Source organism: Salvelinus fontinalis, chromosome 23 (assembly GCF_029448725.1).
Source record: "Salvelinus fontinalis isolate EN_2023a chromosome 23, ASM2944872v1, whole genome shotgun sequence".
Classification (NCBI taxonomy): Eukaryota; Metazoa; Chordata; class Actinopteri; order Salmoniformes; family Salmonidae; genus Salvelinus; species Salvelinus fontinalis.
In genome coordinates, this window is record NC_074687.1 from 30,234,461 (window position 1) to 30,254,980 (window position 20,520).

Below are 20,520 nucleotides of genomic sequence, written 5' to 3' on the forward strand. Positions count from 1 at the left end.
ATTTATTCCAAAAATATATATGCTGACACATTTTTTCCAGTCTCTGAAAAACTACAACTTGTGTGGAGCGGTGCTTTGCGTTCTGGCCCCGTCCCTCCCCAAAGCAGGCTTTTTTGAAAGGGAGACACTAACAACCTCCTTTTTTTGTAGAATGAAGAAGAATAGTAGTAGAATAATAGTGAACACATCACAACTATGAAATAACGCATATGGAATCATGTAGTGACCAAAGAAGTGTTAAACGAATCAAAATATATTTTGGATTTTATATTCTTCAAAGTAGCCACCCTTTGCATTGATGACAGCTTTGCACACTCTAGTTAGAATTTCATACTTCTTGCACTTAGCAGAGCAGAGCTATTGTGCAAATTTGTAACATAATACAAAGTGTAATTCGTAACATATCATATACAAAATGGGTGATGACATCCAAAAATACATACCATACGAAATGTAGCATATCATACTAAAAGGAGTGTCTTGGATTTACATTCAGAATAATACGAAATACTCTGACACCAGGCATGGATTGTGGTTATTGTAGTTAATTACAAAGCTTCCTGTGCTAAACTATGTAGAATATTGGTCTGTTGGAAACTACAACTCCTTACTACATCACACAGTTCAGGCTTGATCTGATTTGTCTCTACAGAAACTGCATATCGAGCTTACAGAAAATGTTTTATTAAATTAAATTCTAATAATTGAACTGACGTTGGGTTCATGACAAAACTACATGCATATACTCGGAGTACCAGTACCAGATCAGTGTGCAGAGATACGAGGTATTTGATGTAGCTATGAACATGAAGGTAGGGTATAGTGACTAGGCATCAGGACAGATAATAATAAGAGTAAAATAAAGCATATCGCCCCAACAAATCCACAGATGAAGCAATCGCAATTGCACTCCACACAGCCCTTTCCCACCTGGACAAAAGGAACACCTATGTGAGAATGCTGTTCATTGACTACAGCTCATCGTTCAACACCATAGTGCCCACAAAGTTCATCACTAAGCTAAGGATCCTGGGATTAAACACCTCCCTCTGTAACTGGATACTGGACTTCCTGACGGGCTGTCCCCAGGTGGTAAGGCTAGGCAACAACACATCTGCCATGCTGATCCTCAACACTGGGGCCCCTCAGGGGTGTGTGATTAGTCCCCTGCTGTACTCCCTGTTCACCCACAACTCCGTGGCCAAGCACAACTCCTACACCATCATTACGTTTGCTGACAACACATTACATTTACATTTAAGTCATTTAGCAGACGCTCTTATCCAGAGCGACTTACAAATTGGTGCATTCACCTTATGACATCCAGTGGAACAGCCACTTTACAACAGTGCATCGAAATCTTTTAAGGGGGGGGGGTCAGAAGGATTACTTTATCCTATCCTAGGTATTCCTTAAAGAGGTGGGGTTTCAGGTGTCTCCGGAAGGTGGTGATTGACTCCGCTGTCCTGGCGTCGTGAGGGAGTTTGTTCCACCATTGGGGGGCCAGAGCAGAGAACAGTTTTGACTGGGCTGAGCGGGAACTGTACTTCCTCAGTGGTAGGGAGGCGAGCAGGCCAGAGGTGGATGAACGCAGTGCCCTTGTTTGGGTGTAGGGCCTGATCAGAGCCTGGAGGTACTGAGGTGCCGTTCCCCTCACAGCTCCGTAGGCAAGCACCATGGTCTTGTAGCGGATGCGAGCTTCAACTGGAAGCCAGTGGAGAGAGCGGAGGAGCGGGGTGACGTGAGAGAACTTGAGAAGGTTGAACACCAGACGGGCTGCGGCGTTCTGGATGAGTTGTAGGGGTTTAATGGCACAGGCAGGGAGCCCAGCCAACAGCGAGTTGCAGTAATCCAGACGGGAGATGACAAGTGCCTGGATTAGGACCTGCGCCGCTTCCAGTGTGAGGCAGGGTCGTACTCTGCGGATGTTGTAGAGCATGAACCTACAGGAACGGGCCACCGCCTTGATGTTAGTTGAGAACGACAGGGTGTTGTCCAGGATCACGCCAAGGTTCTTAGCGCTCTGGGAGGAGGACACAATGGAGTTGTCAACCGTGATGGCGAGATCATGGAACGGGCAGTCCTTCCCCGGGAGGAAGAGCAGCTCCGTCTTGCCGAGGTTCAGCTTGAGGTGGTGATCCGTCATCCACACTGATATGTCTGCCAGACATGCAGAGATGCGATTCGCCGCCTGGTCATCAGAAGGGGGAAAGGAGAAGATTAATTGTGTGTCGTCTGCATAGCAATGATAGGAGAGACCATGTGAGGTTATGACAGAGCCAAGTGACTTGGTGTATAGCGAGAATAGGAGAGGGCCTAGAACAGAGCCCTGGGGGACACCAGTGGTGAGAGCGCGTGGTGAGGAGACAGATTCTCGCCACGCCACCTGGTAGGAGCGACCTGTCAGGTAGGACGCAATCCAAGCGTGGGCCGCGCCGGAGATGCCCAACTCGGAGAGGGTGGAGAGGAGGATCTGATGGTTCACAGTGTCGAAGGCAGCCGATAGGTCTAGAAGGATGAGAGCAGAGGAGAGAGAGTTAGCTTTAGCAGTGCGGAGCGCCTCCGTGATACAGAGAAGAGCAGTCTCAGTTGAATGACTAGTCTTGAAACCTGACTGATTTGGATCAAGAAGGTCATTCTGAGAGAGATAGCAGGAGAGCTGGCCAAGGACGGCACGTTCAAGAGTTTTGGAGAGAAAAGAATAGAAGGGATACTGGTCTGTAGTTGTTGACATTGGAGGCATCGAGTGTATTTTTTTGCAGAAGGGGTGCAACTCTCGCTCTCTTGAAGACTGAAGGGACGTAGCCAGTGATCAGGGATGAGTTGATGAGCGAGGTGAGGTAAGGGAGAAGGTCTCCGGAAATGGTCTGGAGAAGAGAGGAGGGGATAGGGTCAAGCGGGCAGGTTGTTGGGCGGCCGGCCGTCACAAGACGCGAGATTTCATCTGGAGAGAGAGGGGAGAAAGAGGTCAGAGCACAGGGTAGGGCAGTGTGAGCAGAACCAGCGATGTCGTTTGACTTATCAAAATGGTTGGCGAAGTCATCTGCAGAGAGGGAGGAGGGGGGGGGGGGGAGGAGGATTCAGGAGGGAGGAGAAGGTGGCAAAGAGCTTCCTAGGGTTAGAGGCAGATGCTTGGAATTTAGAGTGGCAGAAAGTGGCTTTAGCAGCAGAGACAGAAGAGGAAAATGTAGAGAGGAGGGAGTGAAAGGATGCCAGGTCCGCAGGGAGGCGAGTTTTCCTCCATTTCCGCTCGGCTGCCCGGAGCCCTGTTCTGTGAGCTCGCAATAAGTCGTCGAGCCACGGAGCGGGAGGGGAGGACCGAGCCGGCCTGGAGGATAGGGGACATAGAGAGTCAAAGGATGCAGAAAGGGAGGAGAGGAGGGTTGAGGAGGCAGAATCAGGAGATAGGTTGGAGAAGGTTTGAGCAGAGGGGAGAGATGATAGGATGGAAGAGGAGAGAGTAGCGGGGGAGAGAGAGCGAAGGTTGGGACGGCGCGATACCATCCGAGTAGGGGCAGTGTGGGAAGTGTTGGATGAGAGCGAGAGGGAAAAGGATACAAGGTAGTGGTCGGAGACTTGGAGGGGAGTTGCAATGTGGTTAGTGGAAGAACAGCATCTAGTAAAGATGAGGTCAAGCGTATTGCCTGCCTTGTGAGTAGGGGGGGAAGGTGAGAGGGTGAGGTCAAAAGAGGAGAGGAGTGGAAAGAAGGAGGCAGAGAGGAATGAGTCAAAGGTAGACGTGGGGAGGTTAAAGTCGCCCAGAACTGTGAGAGGTGAGCCGTCCTCAGGAAAGGAGCTTATCAAGGCATCAAGCTCATTGATGAACTCTCCGAGGGAACCTGGAGGGCGATAAATGATAAGGATGTTAAGCTTGAAAGGGCTGGTAACTGTGACAGCATGGAATTCAAAGGAGGCGATAGACAGATGGGTAAGGGGAGAAAGAGAGAATGACCACTTGGGAGAGATGAGGATCCCGGTGCCACCACCCCGCTGACCAGCTGCTCTCGGGGTGTGCGAGAACACGTGGGCGGACGAAGAGAGAGCAGTAGGAGTAGCAGTGTTATCTGTGGTGATCCATGTTTCCGTCAGTGCCAAGAAGTCGAGGGACTGGAGGGAGGAATAGGCTGAGATGAACTCTGCCTTGTTGGCCGCAGATCGGCAGTTCCAGAGGCTACCGGAGACCTGGAACTCCACGTGGGTCGTGCGCGCTGGGACCACCAGATTAGGGTGGCCGCGGCCACGCGGTGTGAAGCGTTTGTATGGTCTGTGCAGAGAGGAGAGAACAGGGATAGACAGACACATAGTTGACAGGCTACAGGAGAGGCTATGCTAATGCAAAGGAGATTGGAATGACAAGTGGACTACACGTCTCGAATGTTCAGAAAGTTAAGCTTACGTAGCAAGAATCTTATTGACTAAAATGATTAAAATGATACAGTACTGCTGAAGTAGGCTAGTTGGCAGTGGCTGCGTTGTTGACACTACACTAATCAAGTCGTTCCGTTGAGTGTAATAGTTTCTACAGTGCTGCTATTCGGTGGCTAGCTGGCTAGCTAGCAGTGTTGATTACGTTACGTTGCGTTAAAAGAACGACAATAGCTGGCTAGCTAACCTAGAAAATCGCTCTAGACTACACAATTATCTTTGATACAAAGACGGCTATGTAGCTAGCTATGTAGCTAGCTACGATCAAACAAATCAAACCGTTGTACTGTAATGAAATGAAATGAAAATGTGATACTACCTGTGGAGCGAAGCGGAATGCGACCGGGTTGTTGAGTGCGGAAGTTCTATTCGGTAGACGTTGGCTAGCTGTTGGCTAGCTAGCAGTGTTTCCTACGTTAAGGACGACAAATAGCTGGCTAGCTAACCTCGGTAAATTAAGATAATCACTCTAAAACTACACACTCTGAACTACCCAATTATCTTGGATACGAAGACAGCAAAGACAACTATGTAGCTAGCTAACACTACACTAATCAAGTCGTTCCGTTGAGTGTAATAGTTTCTACAGTGCTGCTATTCGGTAGACGGTGGACGTTTGCTAGCTGGCTAGCTGGCTAGCTGCTGGGCAGATAGCAGTGTAGACTGCGTTAGGACGACGAAATACAATAATTACGCAATTATCTTTGATACAAAGACGGCTATGTAGCTAGCTAAGAAGAAGTTGCTAAGATTAGACAAATCAAACCGTTGTACTATAATGAAATGTAATGAAATGTAATGAAAAGTTATACTACTATTCGGTAGACTGTGGACGTTTGCTAGCTGGCTAGCTGGCTAGCTGCTGGGCAGATAGCAGTGTGGACTACGATACGACGACGAAATACGATAATTACACAATTATCTTTGATACAAAGACGGCTATGTAGCTAGCTAAGAAGAAATTGCTAAGGTTAGACAAATCAAACCGTTGTACTATAATGAAATGTAATGAAATGTAATGAAAAGTTATACTACCTGCGGAGCGAATGCGACCGCTCGCTCCAAACCGGATGTTGGTGTTAGGCCTGTGGTAGTGGTAGGCCTGATCACCGACAACGATGAGGCAGCCTGTAGGGAGTAGGTCAGAGAACTTGTAGTATGGTGCCAGGACAACAACCTCTCCCTCAATGTGAGCAAAACAATGGATCTGATCATGGACTATAGGAAAAGGAGGGCCGAACAGGCCCCCATTAACATCGACAGGGCTGAAGTGGAGCAGGTCGAGAGTTTCAAGTTCCTTGGTGTCCACATCACCAACAGACTATCATGGTCCTAACACACCAAGACAGTTGTGAAGACAACACCTTTTCCCCCCCAGGAGACTTGAAAAATATGGCATGGGTCACCAGATCCTCAAAAAGTTCTACAGCTGCACTTTCGAGAGCATCCTGACCGGTTGCATCACCGCCTGGTATGGCAATTGCTCGACCTCCGACCGTAAGGCGCTTCAGAGGGTAGAGTGTACGGCCCAGTACGTCACCGGGGCCAAGCTTCCTGACTTCCAGGACCTCTATACTAGGCAGTCTCAGAGGAAGGTCCAAAACATTTTCAAAACTCCAGTCACCCAAGTCATAGACTGTTATCTCTGCTACCGGAGCGCCAAGTCTAGGACCTAAAGGCCCCTTAACAGCTTCTACACCCAAGCCATAAGACTGCTGATTAACTAATCAAATGGCCACCTGGACTATTTACATTGACCCTCCCCCTCTTTTTTCACACTGCTGCTACTCGCTGTTTAATATCTATGCATAGTCACCTTACAAATGACCTTGACTAACCTGTACCCCCCGCTGTTTAATATCTATGCATAGTCACCTTACAAATGACCTTGACTAACCTGTACCCCCCGCTGTTTAATATCTATGCATAGTCACCTTACAAATGACCTTGACTAACCTATACCCCCCGCTGTTTAATATCTATGCATAGTCACCTTAAAAATGACCTTGACTAACCTGTACCCCCGCACATTGACTCGGTACTGGTACACCCTGTATATAGCCTCGTTATTGTAATGTAATTTTCTTGTGTTACTTTTTAAAAACTTTAGTTTATTTAGTAAATATTTTATTAACTCTATTTCTTGAACTGCATTATTTGTTAAGGGCTTGTAAGTAAGCATTTCATGGTAAGGTTGTATTTAGCGCATGTGACAAAAACATTTTTAAAATTGGAAACACCTGCATATATAGTGTGTGCATCTGTAGAGTATTAATGAAAGGCATCATGATGTAAGTTTTGATTGTTTGTCATCTGCATCATCAGATCAAATGATCTAATAGGCAATCACAGAAACAGACAGTCAAACAAACACACCTCAATCGTGCTGACAACTGCATAGAAGACTATTGACAGTAAAATAATAAGGACACAACTGTACATTTTTAATTCACGAAGAGAAACCTAGAGTAGGTAGTTTTGCCTGAACAACAATCATTTGGGTCTAAAACTTGCGTTACACATGCACGAACAAATCAGAGAGGAATTAAACAAAGCTCAAGTGTCTTTTGTTCCGCTGTGAAGCAGGCAATAATAATTAAGTACTTCTGGGTCATAGATTTTTGGAATCCTTCAGAATAAGAGTCCTGTCTTGTATAATTTGTAAATTAATAATTAGGGCAAGAATTATGTAAAATCTGCACAATTATCAATATATTTTACATTGTGTCACAGTAAAAGAGGGGTCCATTCTACTCTGCTAGATACCTGCAAGGACTGGGAAGGGATAAGAGAGTCGGATGGGGATTGGTGATTGGTGTAGGCCTATGTATGGGCTCCCGAGCGGTGCAGCGGTCTAAGGCACTGCATCTCAGTGCTAGACGTGTCACTACAGACCCTGGTTCGATTCTAGGCTGTATCACAACCAGCCGTGATTGGGAGTCCCATAGGGCAGCGCACAATTGGCCAAGCGTCGTTAGGGTTGGGCGGGTAGGCCGTCATTGTAAATAAGAATTTGTTCTTAACTGACTGACTCTATTTGGTAAATGTTGTTTGTTTTATTTCACATAAAGACAAAAATGTCTTTATACTTTTTAGCTCAGCTACTTTTGTATTGTTTACAATTATAAATAAAACATTGTTTCTACACAAGACTTTAACGTGTTTCTGACTGGCATTATAGTGCGTAATTCCAACCATCAACAAGATTGTGCATAACGACCGACCTTATTGAGATGCAAACTAATGGAAATCTGGTTTGGCATTTGATGAAGCACTTTGGCAGTTGTGGTGGAAAATCGTCTCAGAAATATAACACTCTTACAAGAACTTGTGAATTCAATATAGACTTTAATACAAAGTAGCAAAAATGAGCCCTTCCATGGAAGGACCCTATCACAAACGTAACAGAGCCGAGCCCCTCCATGGAAAGAGACTAAATTCTCATATTACAGAGTCCTGCCTTTATAGGACTCTGTCTTTGCATAACGTATAGAGTCCCCTCCCTCTATGTGAAAATATCTTCCCTTGATCTTTCTCCATTATTTTCTTTTCATCTCAGAGCTTGCTTGTTAACGCCCACATCTGCTTTCGGTTAGGTTATAATGGTGGCGGGACCCTTTCATGTCCTAAAATAATATATTTATTATGCCTATACTCCATCTGTTGGTCAGTTGGCTGGCACCCTCCTTTGTGTGTCCCTCTGACTTTGGTATGTCCAGCTGTCCTATGGGCCTATGTCTTTGGCCTTTGTACTTCCCTCATCAGAGCTAGCAGATGCACCAAGTGTCATCTTCTCCTCCTGTGGTCTGATGAACACATTTATGCTCTATAGTATTACATCTGTCCCTATGTGTAACATTAACTCCCACACAATTTGAAGTGACTCAAATCAAATTCTTATTTTTTTTGCATATCCAACTCGAATCTGTTATTTTTCCTGTAGTCTGAACAGCCCAAAACACATGGAATCGAATATTTCAAGACTCATACAAATCTTATTCCTGGCCATGCAATGTGTGTCTGAATGATCAAATCTGATTTATTTGCTCTTAAGTGGTTTTTAGACTGTTATTTGGCATATCTTATTGCTTGCTAGCTACTTTGTTAACAATTTAACAAGAACATGTGGTAGCCAACTAGCTTGTTAATTGTTTACATACAAATGAGTGAATGTGCTATAGAGCTAAATGGTTTCCTAGCTAGCTAATTGACTTCTGTGGCTAGCCAAAAATAACTTGTTTTGAAAGTGTTCCTTTACATACCTTGAAGCAACTGGGAAACATCCATGACAGGCATTGTTGTCACTTTAGCGGGCTACGTAACTTCTACGTAACTTCTGAGTGATAGGAAGCACGAGCCCCACCACCAATCAGCCTATACACCAATCAGCATTTGTGATGTGTTTTTTGTCCTATATTTTTATTTAATACATTTTTATCCCAGCCCCCGTCCACACAGGAGGCCTTCTTCCTTTCGGTAGGCTGTCATTGTAAATAAGAAGTTGGTCTTAACTGACTTGCCTAGTTAAATAAAGGCGTAGCAATGCCAGCAAATGACTGCTGTCTGAACACACATATTTATGATTTGGTCACTTTTAACTTGCTGTTTGGGCAGTGAATATTCCCAAATGGATTTGAAAAACAAAACTGATTTGAGCATTAAGGCCTGCAGTGTGAACAAGGCTTTACAGACTGACATACCCATCTAATTAGCTAGATCATGGATGGGCAACTGGCAGCCCACAGGCCTTGAAGGCCCTTGGACTGAGTTTACGAACTCAGCCGGCGTCCAATATGAAGAACGTACTGCATTTATGGCGATTGGCAACTCTTTAAGGCTTGCAAAAGGAGCAGCAACGCACAGATTAATTGTGCACGAGTTGACAAATCATGAGGCAAATCAGTCTAAACAATAGTACTTTGTCCCTATTTTCAACACTTTTGTGTCAATATGTTTTGTTAAACCGAATCAAAATTGTTGGGGCATATGCCAGCTCGCCACACATTTGACGACGGCGCTGCTGTGCTGATCTCTACAACATGGATAGATGGAAATCGCCACATAATGCTAGAAATGAAGAAACATATCCTATATGTATGAGGGGTTGAAACTGGTTAATGGAACAGAGCAGAAAACCAGAAAATAATTACATTTTTTGAGGAACAGAACCAGAACTGAGAACGAAAGTGATCTATACTCTTCTGGAACAGAACATTTCTTTTAAAAGCATGGGAAACGGTTATGTTATTGTACACAAAGCGCCTATGCAAAGCCCTGACTGTCATTCAGGAACTTATTCCAGTGTCTGCCTGCCTGCCAGCTGAAAATCTTTGCCAGTGTGTGTGTAGGCTACCCTCTCAGAAGCATGCACATTACAGGCGTGATTCAGATATTATAATTTTAATTAGAGAACAATGAATTAACTTTTTCAATGCTAGTTAAGGATACTATAGTTATCACATTTCACATTGGATGTTTAAACTACAAAAAGGTAAGATGTGTTATTTTATCTTAATTCTGGGGCCACTCTGCACACACAAGCTTGTTAGCTAGCTCTGGTCTAGCTCTCAAGCTCTAGGCGGCAGTATGTGCAATGTAATGGAACTGAGAGTCATGATCAAGGGCTAGCTCTGGTCCAACGTTAGTTAAGCCAACTCTCTGAAGTTCAAAGACATTCAAAGTTCCTTCATAGAATCCGCTCCTCCGTAGGTATAATTCTGTGGGCCTAGCTAATTCAGATAATGCATGTCATAACAGCAAGATGCCCAGCACGCTCTCCTCACCCGCAAAATTTCAGGCACATGTCGCACCCTACACTACACCTGTATGTCCAATGCATAGCTTTCCTGCGCCATAGCAAGCTTCTGTATCCATTCGTGAAGTAATTGAATTTCGAGCTAAATGTAAAAAAATAAAAAAAATAAAAAGATTTCAGAGGGTTAAGAAAGGAACAATATAAACCATAATTATTTTGGTTCGAACCAGTTCAGAACTTTATTTTGCTGGTCGGAACAGTAGAACAGAATGAAAAAAAATGAATTGTTCTGTTCAGAAAGAAACGATTGGAAAATAATTTTGGTTCCAACCACTGATATCAGCCTAAACAATCAGTATCTCGACGTGTTAAGATATAGGCAGAAACTCAAACAGGAAGTACCCGTGCTTCGAACTATTCAACGCTGGTCTGACCATTTGGAATCCACGCTTCAGGATTGTTTTGATCACGTGGACTGAGATATGTTCCGGGTAGCTTGCAAAAATAATCTAGATGCATACATGGATACGGTGACTGAGTTTATAAGGAAGTGTAAAGGAGATGCAGTACATACAGGGACTATTAAAACCTACCCTAACCAGAAACCATGGATAGATGGTAGCATTCGCGCGAAACTGAAAGCGTGAACCACCACATTTAACCATGGCAAGGTGACTGGTAATATGGCAGAATACAAACAGTGTAGTGATTCCCTCCGCAAGGCAATCAAATAAGCTAAACGTCAGTATAGAGATAAAGTGGAGTCGCATTTCAATGGCTCAGACACAAGAGTATGTGGCAGGGACTACAGACAAAGGAAAACAGGCCACGTCGCAGAGACCCACATCTTGCTTCCAGACAGGCTAAACACATTCTTTGCACGCTTTGAGGATAACACAGTGCCAACGACACGGCCCGCTACCAAGGACTGTGGGCTCTCCTTCTCCGTGGCCGACGTGAGTAAAACATTTAAACGTGTGTGCTTACGGGCATATTCAATCGCTCGCTATCCCAGTCTGCTGTCCCCGCATGCTTCAAGATGGCCAACATTGTTCCTGTACCCAAGAAGGCAAAGGTAACTGAACTTAATGACTATTGCCCCGTAGCACTCACCTCTGTCATCATGAAGGGCTTTGAGAGACTAGTCAAGGATCATATCACCTCTACCTTACCTGCCACCCTAGGCCCACTTCAATTTGCTTACCGCCCCAATAGATCCACAGACGATGCAATCGTCATCACGCTGTACACTGCCCTATCCCATCTGGACAAGAGGAATAACTATGTAAGAATGCTGTTTATTGACTATAGCTCAGCATTCAACACCATAGAACCCTCCAAGCTCATCATTAAGCTTGAAACCCTGAGTCTGAACCCCACCCTGTGCAACTGAGTCCTGGACTTTCTGAGGGGCTGCCCCCAGGTGGTGAAGGTAGGAAACATCACCTCCACTCCACTGATCCTCGGACACTGGGGCCCCACAAGGGTGTGAGCTCAGCCCCCTCCTGTACTCCCTGTTCACCCATGACTGTGTAGCCAAGCACGCCTCCAACTCAATCATCAAGTTTGCAGATGACACAACAGTAGAGGGCTTGATTACCAACAAAGACGAGACAGGCTATAGGGAGGAAGTGAGGGCTCTAGGAGTGTGGTGCCTGGAAAACAACCTCTCACTCAACGTCAACAAAACAATGGAGATGATCGTGGACTTCAGGAAACAGCAGAGGGTGCACCCCCCCTATCTACATCGACGGGACCGCAGTGGAGAAGGTGGAAAGTTTCAAGTTCCTTGGTATACACATCACTAACACACTGAAAAGGACAACCCACACAGACAGTGTGGTGAAGAAGGCGCAACAGAGCCTCTTCAACTTCAGGAGGCTACATTTTTTTGGCTTGTCACCTTAAACCCTCACAAGCTTTTACAGATACACAATTGAAAGCATCCTGTCAGGCTGTATCACCGCCTGATACGGCAACTGCACCGCCCGCAATGGCAAGGCTCTCCAGAGGGTGGTGCTGTCCGCCCAACGCATTACCGGGGGCAAAATACGCCCTCCAGGACACCTACAGCACCTGATGTCACAGGAAGGCCAAAAAGATCATCAAGGACATAAACTACCCGAGTCACTGCCTGTTCACCCCGCTATCATCCAGAAGGCGATGTCAGTACAGGTACATCAAAGCTGGGGCCGAGAGACTGAAAAACTGCTTCTATCTCAAGGCCATCAGACTGTTAAACAGCCATCACTAGCACATTAGAGGCTGCTGCCTATAGGCATAGACTAGAAATCACTGGCCACTTTAAGGAATGGAACACTAGTCACTTTAATAATGTTTACATATCTGGCATTACTCATCTCATATGTATATACTGTATTCTATACTATTCTACGGTATCTTAGTCACTTAATGTTTAAATATCTGGCATTACTCATCTCATATGTATTACTGTATTCTATACTATTCTACTGTATCTTAGTCCGTTCCGCTCTGACATCGCTCGTTCATATGTATATAGTCTTAATTCATTTCTACTTAGATTTGTGTATATTGGGTATATGTCGTGTAATTTGTTAAATATTACTTGCTAGATATTACTGCACTGTCGGAGCTAGAAGCACAGGCATTTCGCTGCACCCTCAATAACATATGCTAATCATGTGTATGTGACAAATCAAATTTGATTTAATTTAGTCGGATTCCGCTGGAAAATGTTTAATCTATTGCAAAATGTTTTGCAACGGATATCGTCTACCGTTTACTTTAGGAACCAAACGGAAAAAACACTAGCTAAAGGAGCTGAACAGGGCGGGACCTACATTAATTTGTCGTTGCAAAACGTCTTGCAACAGACGAAACGTTCTTCAACGGAATCCATCTAATAGTAATGCCTACTATACATCCCAGGTTTCGGTTTCAAAATTGTGACCATTTCCGTGAACGTGCAGGCATGCGCAGTGAAGTAGCAATGACATCGATTGTTGTTGTTTCTCTGGGCAACTGATATTGAAGTTAGATACCGGTACATTTGTTGCCATTGTGTAATCTAATATTGGACATAGCGCGCGGACTAAATCGCTGCTGAACGAACGCTACATTGTATCAAATGCGATGGGTGCTGCATCGAGCACAGAGGGTGAAAGGGAACCTTTTCTTGTTCCTCCTGACCGCGAGACGAGCATTCAGCCAGTTTACAGCCAAGTCTACGGGAGAAGATGGCTGGTTCTGACTCTGTTTTCCTTGTTGGCGTTCATGCAAGGGATAGTATGGAACACCTGGGGCCCAATTCAGAACTCTGCCATGCATGCGTACGATTTCACCAAATCTGACATCGCCGTGCTTGTTCTTTGGGGGCCAGTGGGATTCGCGCCTTGGCTGCTATTTATATGGCTAATGGACAAAAAGGGTGAGTTGTTTTGTTCTAAATGGCAGTTGACAATACTGTACTGGAACACAATGTACTTTCCTTTATGTCATTGAAAAAAATATATAATTGTCTCCATTTCAAAATTATATCGTTTTATTGCAGTGCATGAAGTTGTGAATTGTTGACACATAAATCCTATAAAACTTTCAAGATAAGATATTTCTGAGAAATCATAGATCAAAGTTGATCAGCTAAGCTACCCCCCCCCCCCCCACCCTCCAAATCAAATCAACCACAAGAAAGGAAACAAAGAAACATTTAAACATTTTCCCTCAGACTGACCTAGTTTCAATGTTGTTGTTCAAATCAATTGTATTAGTCACATGCACCGAAAACAGCAGGTGTAGATCTTACAGTGAAATGCTTACTTATGAGCCCCTAACCAACAATGCAGTTAAAAAAAATACGGATAAGAAATAAAAGTAACAAGTAATTAAAGAACAGCAGTAAAATCACAATAGTGAGACTAAAAACAGGGGGGTACCGGTACATAGTCAATGTGTGGGGGCACCGGTTAGTTGAGGTAATATGTACATGTACTATGCATAGATGATGACAACAGAGAGGAGCAGCGGTATAAAAGACGGGGTGCAATGCAAATAGTCTGAGTAGCCATTTGGTTAGATGTTCAGGAGTCTTATGTCTTGGTGGTAGAAGCTGTTTAGAAGCCTCTTGGACCTAGACTTGGCGCTCCGGTACCGCTTGCCGTGCGGTAGCAGAGAGAACAGTCTATGCCTATGGTGGCTGGGGTCTTTGACAATTTTTAGTGCCTTCCTCTGACACCGCCTGGTATAGAGGTCCTGGATGGCAGGAAGCTTGGCCCCAGTGATGTACTGGGCCATTCCCACTACTCTCTGTAGTGCCTTGCGGTCGGAGGCCGAGCAGTTGCCGTACCAGGCAGTGATGCAACCAGTCAGGATGGTGCAGCTGTAGAACCTTTTGAGGATCTTAGGACCAATGCCAAATCTTTTCAGTCTCCTGAGGTGGAATAGGTTTTGTCGTGCCCTCTTCACGACTGCCTTGTGTGCTTGGACCATGTTAGTTTGTTGGTGATGTGGACATCAAGGAACTTGAAGCTCTCAACCTGCTCCACAGCAGCCCCGTCAATGAGAATAGGGGTGTGCTCAGACCTCTTTTTCCTGTAGTCCACAATCATCTCCCTTGACTTGATCACGTTGAGGGAGAGGTTGTTGTCTTTGCACCACACGGCCATAACACGGCCATAAATAACATAATGTTTCTGTCTTCAGTATGTTCTCTTCACCACGTCTTTTTAGTAACCATTACAATCCAGCCTCCGTAGAATAACATGTTCCTGTAAGAAATGGTGACTGACTTACTGCCTCTGTGGAGTTTTTGTTAGGACCCACTTATGTGTAGTCTCTGAAATCTCTTTCACCAATCTCTCAAACAACACAGTCCAGTCAAGTGTAATTTACAGGCAGTTCAAGTAACACTTAAAAGGACCAATGTATCAGTGTTTCGACAAGTGCTCCCATACAGGCTAGCTAACCACCAAACCAAACCAGTTCCTCCACATCACTTGATTGACACCGTTAGCTAACACCCATCTATCACCCAGAACACACTGTCAGGTGACAAAAACAGTTCATTTATCCCCTAGGAAACATAAAAGCAAATAACATATAAAGCATATTAAAAGCAAAGGGCATTTTTCATAAGTTTGTCATGTGGTTAGTTAGTCATCTGGGGACATGACTGTCTCTCTAAAACCAAAATGATGACGGTGCTATGGGTGTTACATAATCAAAACAGGTCATGCAGTGCAATACAACATTTAGAATGTCAGTGATATCATGGCTGCAGTATCCCAAACCTGACTGTTAAATATGGCCCTAAAGAGGAAAGTGTTTGTAAAGTTTCCCCTCTGAGTCAGGGGTTTCTAGAGTTGGAGAAATATATGAACGGAGATCACTCCGTGTCAGTTTGTGTTAGAGCTGTGCAGCGGTCCATCTGATTTCAACATTTTAAAGCACTAAAATCAGACATTGATTTTCAGAGACTCTCTGAAATGCAGGCAGGGGTTGTTAGTTCCATGTTGCTGTTTTTCCAAAGATGGTTTGCCTGACTCTCAAATGAAGGAGATGATTTTGTAATCGAGTTATAATCAGGCATAAGTCACACTTCTCCTATTTCCACCTAGTACACTCTTATTTTAAAGTTTGAAGCTTCAGATTTTTTGCTACTGTAGTATGTAGGCCAACCCAATGACTGTCTGGTAGAGATTAGAATGAAATATATTTTGTACACAGGATCCACATACCAGCATCTGCCATTGTTTAGTTGTGCCATCTTTAGTACATGGAGATCTGACAGACAGGAACAGAGTTCCTAAAGGGAACCCGCAGAAACATTCGGAGATACAGAATTTAGGTTTCCCCAACATTTCTTTATTTTATTTGTGTTTATTAAACCTTTATTTAACTAGGCAGTGATCAAAATCAGATTTAATTTATCTGGTGATAGGATTAGGCCTGTTTCTACTCTCACCAATTGTGTACATTCTCAGCTAGTGACTCACTCATCACTACCAAGAGGAAATTGGGGAACAGATAATGACTGTAGGGGAACAGAAGTTCTCTTAAATGATGGTCATGTGGTGGAAACTGAAAATGTAGACTTAAGTCAGAAAGGAAGCTGTATTTCTCTGGGTGTGTATATGAGGAAGAGAACTGGGATGTTGTGGTTTGGGGGGAGTTGACTGGGGACTAGTGATTCATATTTGGGATAATGTTTAGAATGATCTCAACAATTATACAAAATACACTACGTGACCAAAGGTATGTGGACACCTGCTCGTCGAATATCTCTCATTCCAAAATCATGGGCATTAGGGGGACTTGGTCTCCCTTTGCTGCTATAACAGCCTCCACTCTTCTGGGAAGGCTTGTTGGAACATTGCTGCGTTGACTTGCTTCCATTAGGCCACAAGAGCATTAGTGAGGTCAGGCACTGATGTTGGGTGATTAGGCCTGGCTCGCAGTCAGAGTTCCAATTCATCCCAAAGGTGATCGATGGGGTTGCAGTCAGGGGGCTCTGTACAGGCCAGTCAAGTTCTTCCACACCGATTATGACAAACCATTTCTGTATGGACCTCGCTTTGCACGGGGGCATTATCGTCCTGAAACAGGAAAGGGCCTTCCTCAAACTGTTGCCGCAAAGTTGGAAGCACAGAATCGTCTAGAATGTCATTGTATGATGTAGCATTAAGATTTGCCTTCATTGGAACTTACGGGCTTAGCTCGAACCATGAAAAACAGCCCCATACCATTATTCCTCCTCCACCAAACTTTACAGTTGACACTATGCATTCGGGCAGGTAGCATTCTCCTGGCATTCGCCAAACCCAAATTCGTCCGTCGGACTAACAGATGGTCAAGTGTGACTCATCAGTCCAGAGAATGCGTTTCCACTGCTCCAGAGTCCAATGGCCACTCCAGCCGACGCTTGGCATTGTGCACGGTGATCATAGGCATGTGTGCGGCTGCTCGGCCATGGAAATTAATTTAATGAAGCTCCTGATGACAGTTCTTGTCCTAACGTTGCTTCCAGAGGCAGTTTGGAACACAGTAGTGAGTGTTGCAACCGTGGACAGACAATTTTTACACGCTTCAGCACTTGACGGTTCCGTTCTGTGAGCTTGTGTGGCCTACCACTTCGCGGCTGAGCCGTTGTTGCTCCCAGATGTTTCCACTTCACAATAACAGCACTTGCAGTTGACTGGGGCAGCTCTAGCAGGGCAGAAATTTGACGAACTGACTTGTTGGGAAGGTGGCATCCTATGATGGTGCCATGTTGAAAGTCACTGAGCTATTCAGGAAGGCCATTCTACTGGCAATGTTTGTCTATGAAAATGCTCGATTTTATACACCTGTCAGCAACGGGTGTGGCTGAAATAGCAGAGTCCACTAATTTGAAGGGGCGTCCACATACCTTTGTATATACAGTGCATTTGGAAATTATTCAGACCCCTTGACTTTTTCCACGTTTTGATACAGCCTTATTCTAAAATGGATTAAATCGTTTTTTACCCCTCATTCTACACACAATACCCCATAATGACAAAGCAAAAACTGTTTTTTGGGGACATTTTTGCTAGTAGATTAAAAATGAAAAACATAAATATTTACATAAATATTCAGAAACTTTACTCAGTACTTTGTTGAACCACCTTTGGCAGCGATTACAGCCTTGAGTCTTCTTGGGTAAGACACCACAAGCTTGGCACCCCTGTATTTGGGAAGTTTCTCCCATTATTTTATGCAGATCCTTTCAAGCTCTGTCAGGTTGGATGGGGAGTGTCACTGCACAGCTATTTTCAGGTCTCTCCAGTCCAGAGATCTTCGATCGGGTTCAAGTCCGGGTTCTGGCTGGGCCATTTTAAGGACATTCAGAGACTTGTCCCAAAGCCACTCCTGCATTGTCTTGGCTGTGTGCTTAGGGTTGTTGTCATGTTGGAAGGTGAACCTTCACCTAGTCTGAGGTCCTGAGCGCTCTGGAGCAGGTTTTCATCAAGGATCGTACTTTGCTCCGTTCATCTTTCCCTCGATCCAGCCTAATCTCTCAGTCCCTGCTGAAAACATGCCTACAGCATGATGATGCCAACACCATGCTTCACCGAAGGGATGATGCCAGGTTTCCTCCAGAAATGACACTTGGCGGGCCTCCAGGGTGGTGCAGTGGTCTAAGGCACTGCATCACAGTGCTAACGGTGCCACCAGAGATTCTGGGTTCGAGGTCAAGGCTCTGCCGCAGCCGGCCGCGACCGTGAGGCTCATGGGGCGACGCACAATTGGCCCAGCGTCGTCCGGGTTAGGTAGGGTTTGGCCGGCAGGGATGTCTTTGTCTCATCGCGCACTAGTGACTCCTGTGGCGGGCCGTGCGCAGTGCACGCTGACCAGGTCGCTAGGTGTACGGTGTTTCCTCCGACACATTGGTGTGGCTGACCTCCGGGTTGGATGTGCGTTGTGTCAAGAAGCAGTGTGGCTTGGTTGGGTTGTGTTTCGGAGGACGCATTGGCTCTCGACCTTCGCCTCTCCTGAGAGAGGGAGTTGCAGCGATGAGACAAGACAGTAACTACTACTAAATGGATACCACGAAATTGGGGGGAAAAAGGGGGTAAAAAAAAAGGAGAAAAAAAGAAATGACACTTGGCATTCAGGCCAAAGAGTTCCATCTTGGATTCATCAGACCATGTTTCTCATCATCTGAGACTCTTTAGGTGCCTTTTGGCAGACTCCAAGCAGGCTGTCATGTGCCTTTTACTGAGTGGCTCTTGCTGGCCAGTATAACATAAATGCCTGATTGGGGGAGTGGTGCAGAGATGGTTGTCCTTCAGGAATGTTCTCCCATCTTCACAGAGGAACTCTGGGAGAGCTCCAGAGTGACCATTGGGTTCTTGGTCACCTCCCTGACCAAGGCCCTCCCCCGATTGCTCAGTTTGGCCGGGCAGCCAGCTCTAGGAGGAGTCTTGGTGGTTCCAAACTTCTTCCATTTAAGAATGATGGAGGGCACTGTGTTGTTGGGGACCAGATCTGTGCTTTGGCACAATCCTGTCTCGGAGCTCTACGGACAATTCCTTCGACCTCCTGGCTTGGTTTTGCTGTGAGTCCTTATATAGACAGGTGCAGTTCCCTCGATCCAGACTAATCTCTCAGTCCCTGCTGAAAAACATGCCTGTCCAAATCATGTCCAATCAATTGAATTTACCACAGGTGGACTCCAATCAAGTTGTAGAAACATCTCAAGGATGATCAATGGAAACAGGATGCACTTGAGCTCAATTTCAAGTCTCATAGCAAAGGGTCTGAATACTTATGTAAATAAGGTATTTCTGTTTTAAATTTTTAATAAATTAGCAAACATTTCTAAAAACCTGTTTTCACTTAGTCATTATGGGGTATTGTGTGTAAATTGATGAAAAAAAATAATTGAATCAATTTTAGAATAAGGCTCTACCGTAACAAAGTGGAAAAAGTAAAGGGGTCTGAATACTTTACGAATGCACTGTGTAGTAGTACTGTAACATTTGGAACAATTATACAGAATAACCTCCTATCTTTCTCTCTCTTGTCCCCAACCTAACCTACTTCAACCCCACCTCTCCCATCGCTGTCTCCCCTCTTCTCTTTACTCTCTCTCCATCTCTCCCCTCTTTCTCCACCTCGCCCCTTTCTTGCTACATCTCTCCCCACTTGTGCTGCAGGTCTGCGGGTGTCTCTTCTACTGTCAGCCTTCTTCATGGTGATCGGGGCAGCGCTGCGAAGTGTCCCTGTACCAGAACAACATCTAAGACGATGGTAACAACCCTCACTCCCAGAGCCATGCTATATACTTGATATACACTGCTCAAAAAAATAAAGGGAACACTTAAACAACACAATGTAACTCCAAGTCAATCACACTTCTGTGAAATCAAACTGTCCACTTAGGAAGCAACACTGATTGACAATACATTTCACATGCTGTTGTGCAAATGGAATAGACAAAAGGTGGAAATTATAGGCAATTAGCAAGACACCCCCCAAAACAGGAGTGATTTTGCAGGTGGTGACCACAGACCACTTCTCAGTTCCTATGCTTCCTGGCTGATGTTTTGGTCACTTTTGAATGCTGGCGGTGCTCTCACTCTAGTGGTAGCATGAGACGGAGTCTACAACCCGCACAAGTGGCTCAGGTAGTGCAGTTCATCCAGGATGGCACATCAATGCGAACTGTGGCAAAAAGGTTTGCTGTGTCTGTCAGCGTAGTGTCCAGAGCATGCAGGGGCTACCAGGAGACAGGCCAGTACATCAGGAGACGTGGAGGAGGTCGTAGGAGGGCAACAACCCAGCAGCAGGACCGCTACCTCCGCCTTTGTGCAAGGAGGTGCACTGCCAGAGCCCTGCAA

General features: G+C 45.1%; 1 protein-coding gene across 1 annotated transcript in view; it reads left to right on the top strand.

Annotated features, from left to right (window-relative positions):
• Positions 1-13,050: 13,050 nt before the first annotated feature.
• The window catches only part of LOC129821105 (solute carrier family 49 member 4-like), a 72,647-nt gene continuing 65,177 nt past the window's right edge, over positions 13,051-20,520 (top strand). Inside the window, exons 1-2 of the mRNA XM_055878402.1 lie at positions 13,051-13,589; positions 19,837-19,930. Coding sequence (XP_055734377.1) covers positions 13,295-13,589; positions 19,837-19,930 — 389 coding nt within the window. The 5' untranslated portion in view covers positions 13,051-13,294. The remainder of the gene's footprint in view (positions 13,590-19,836; positions 19,931-20,520) is intronic.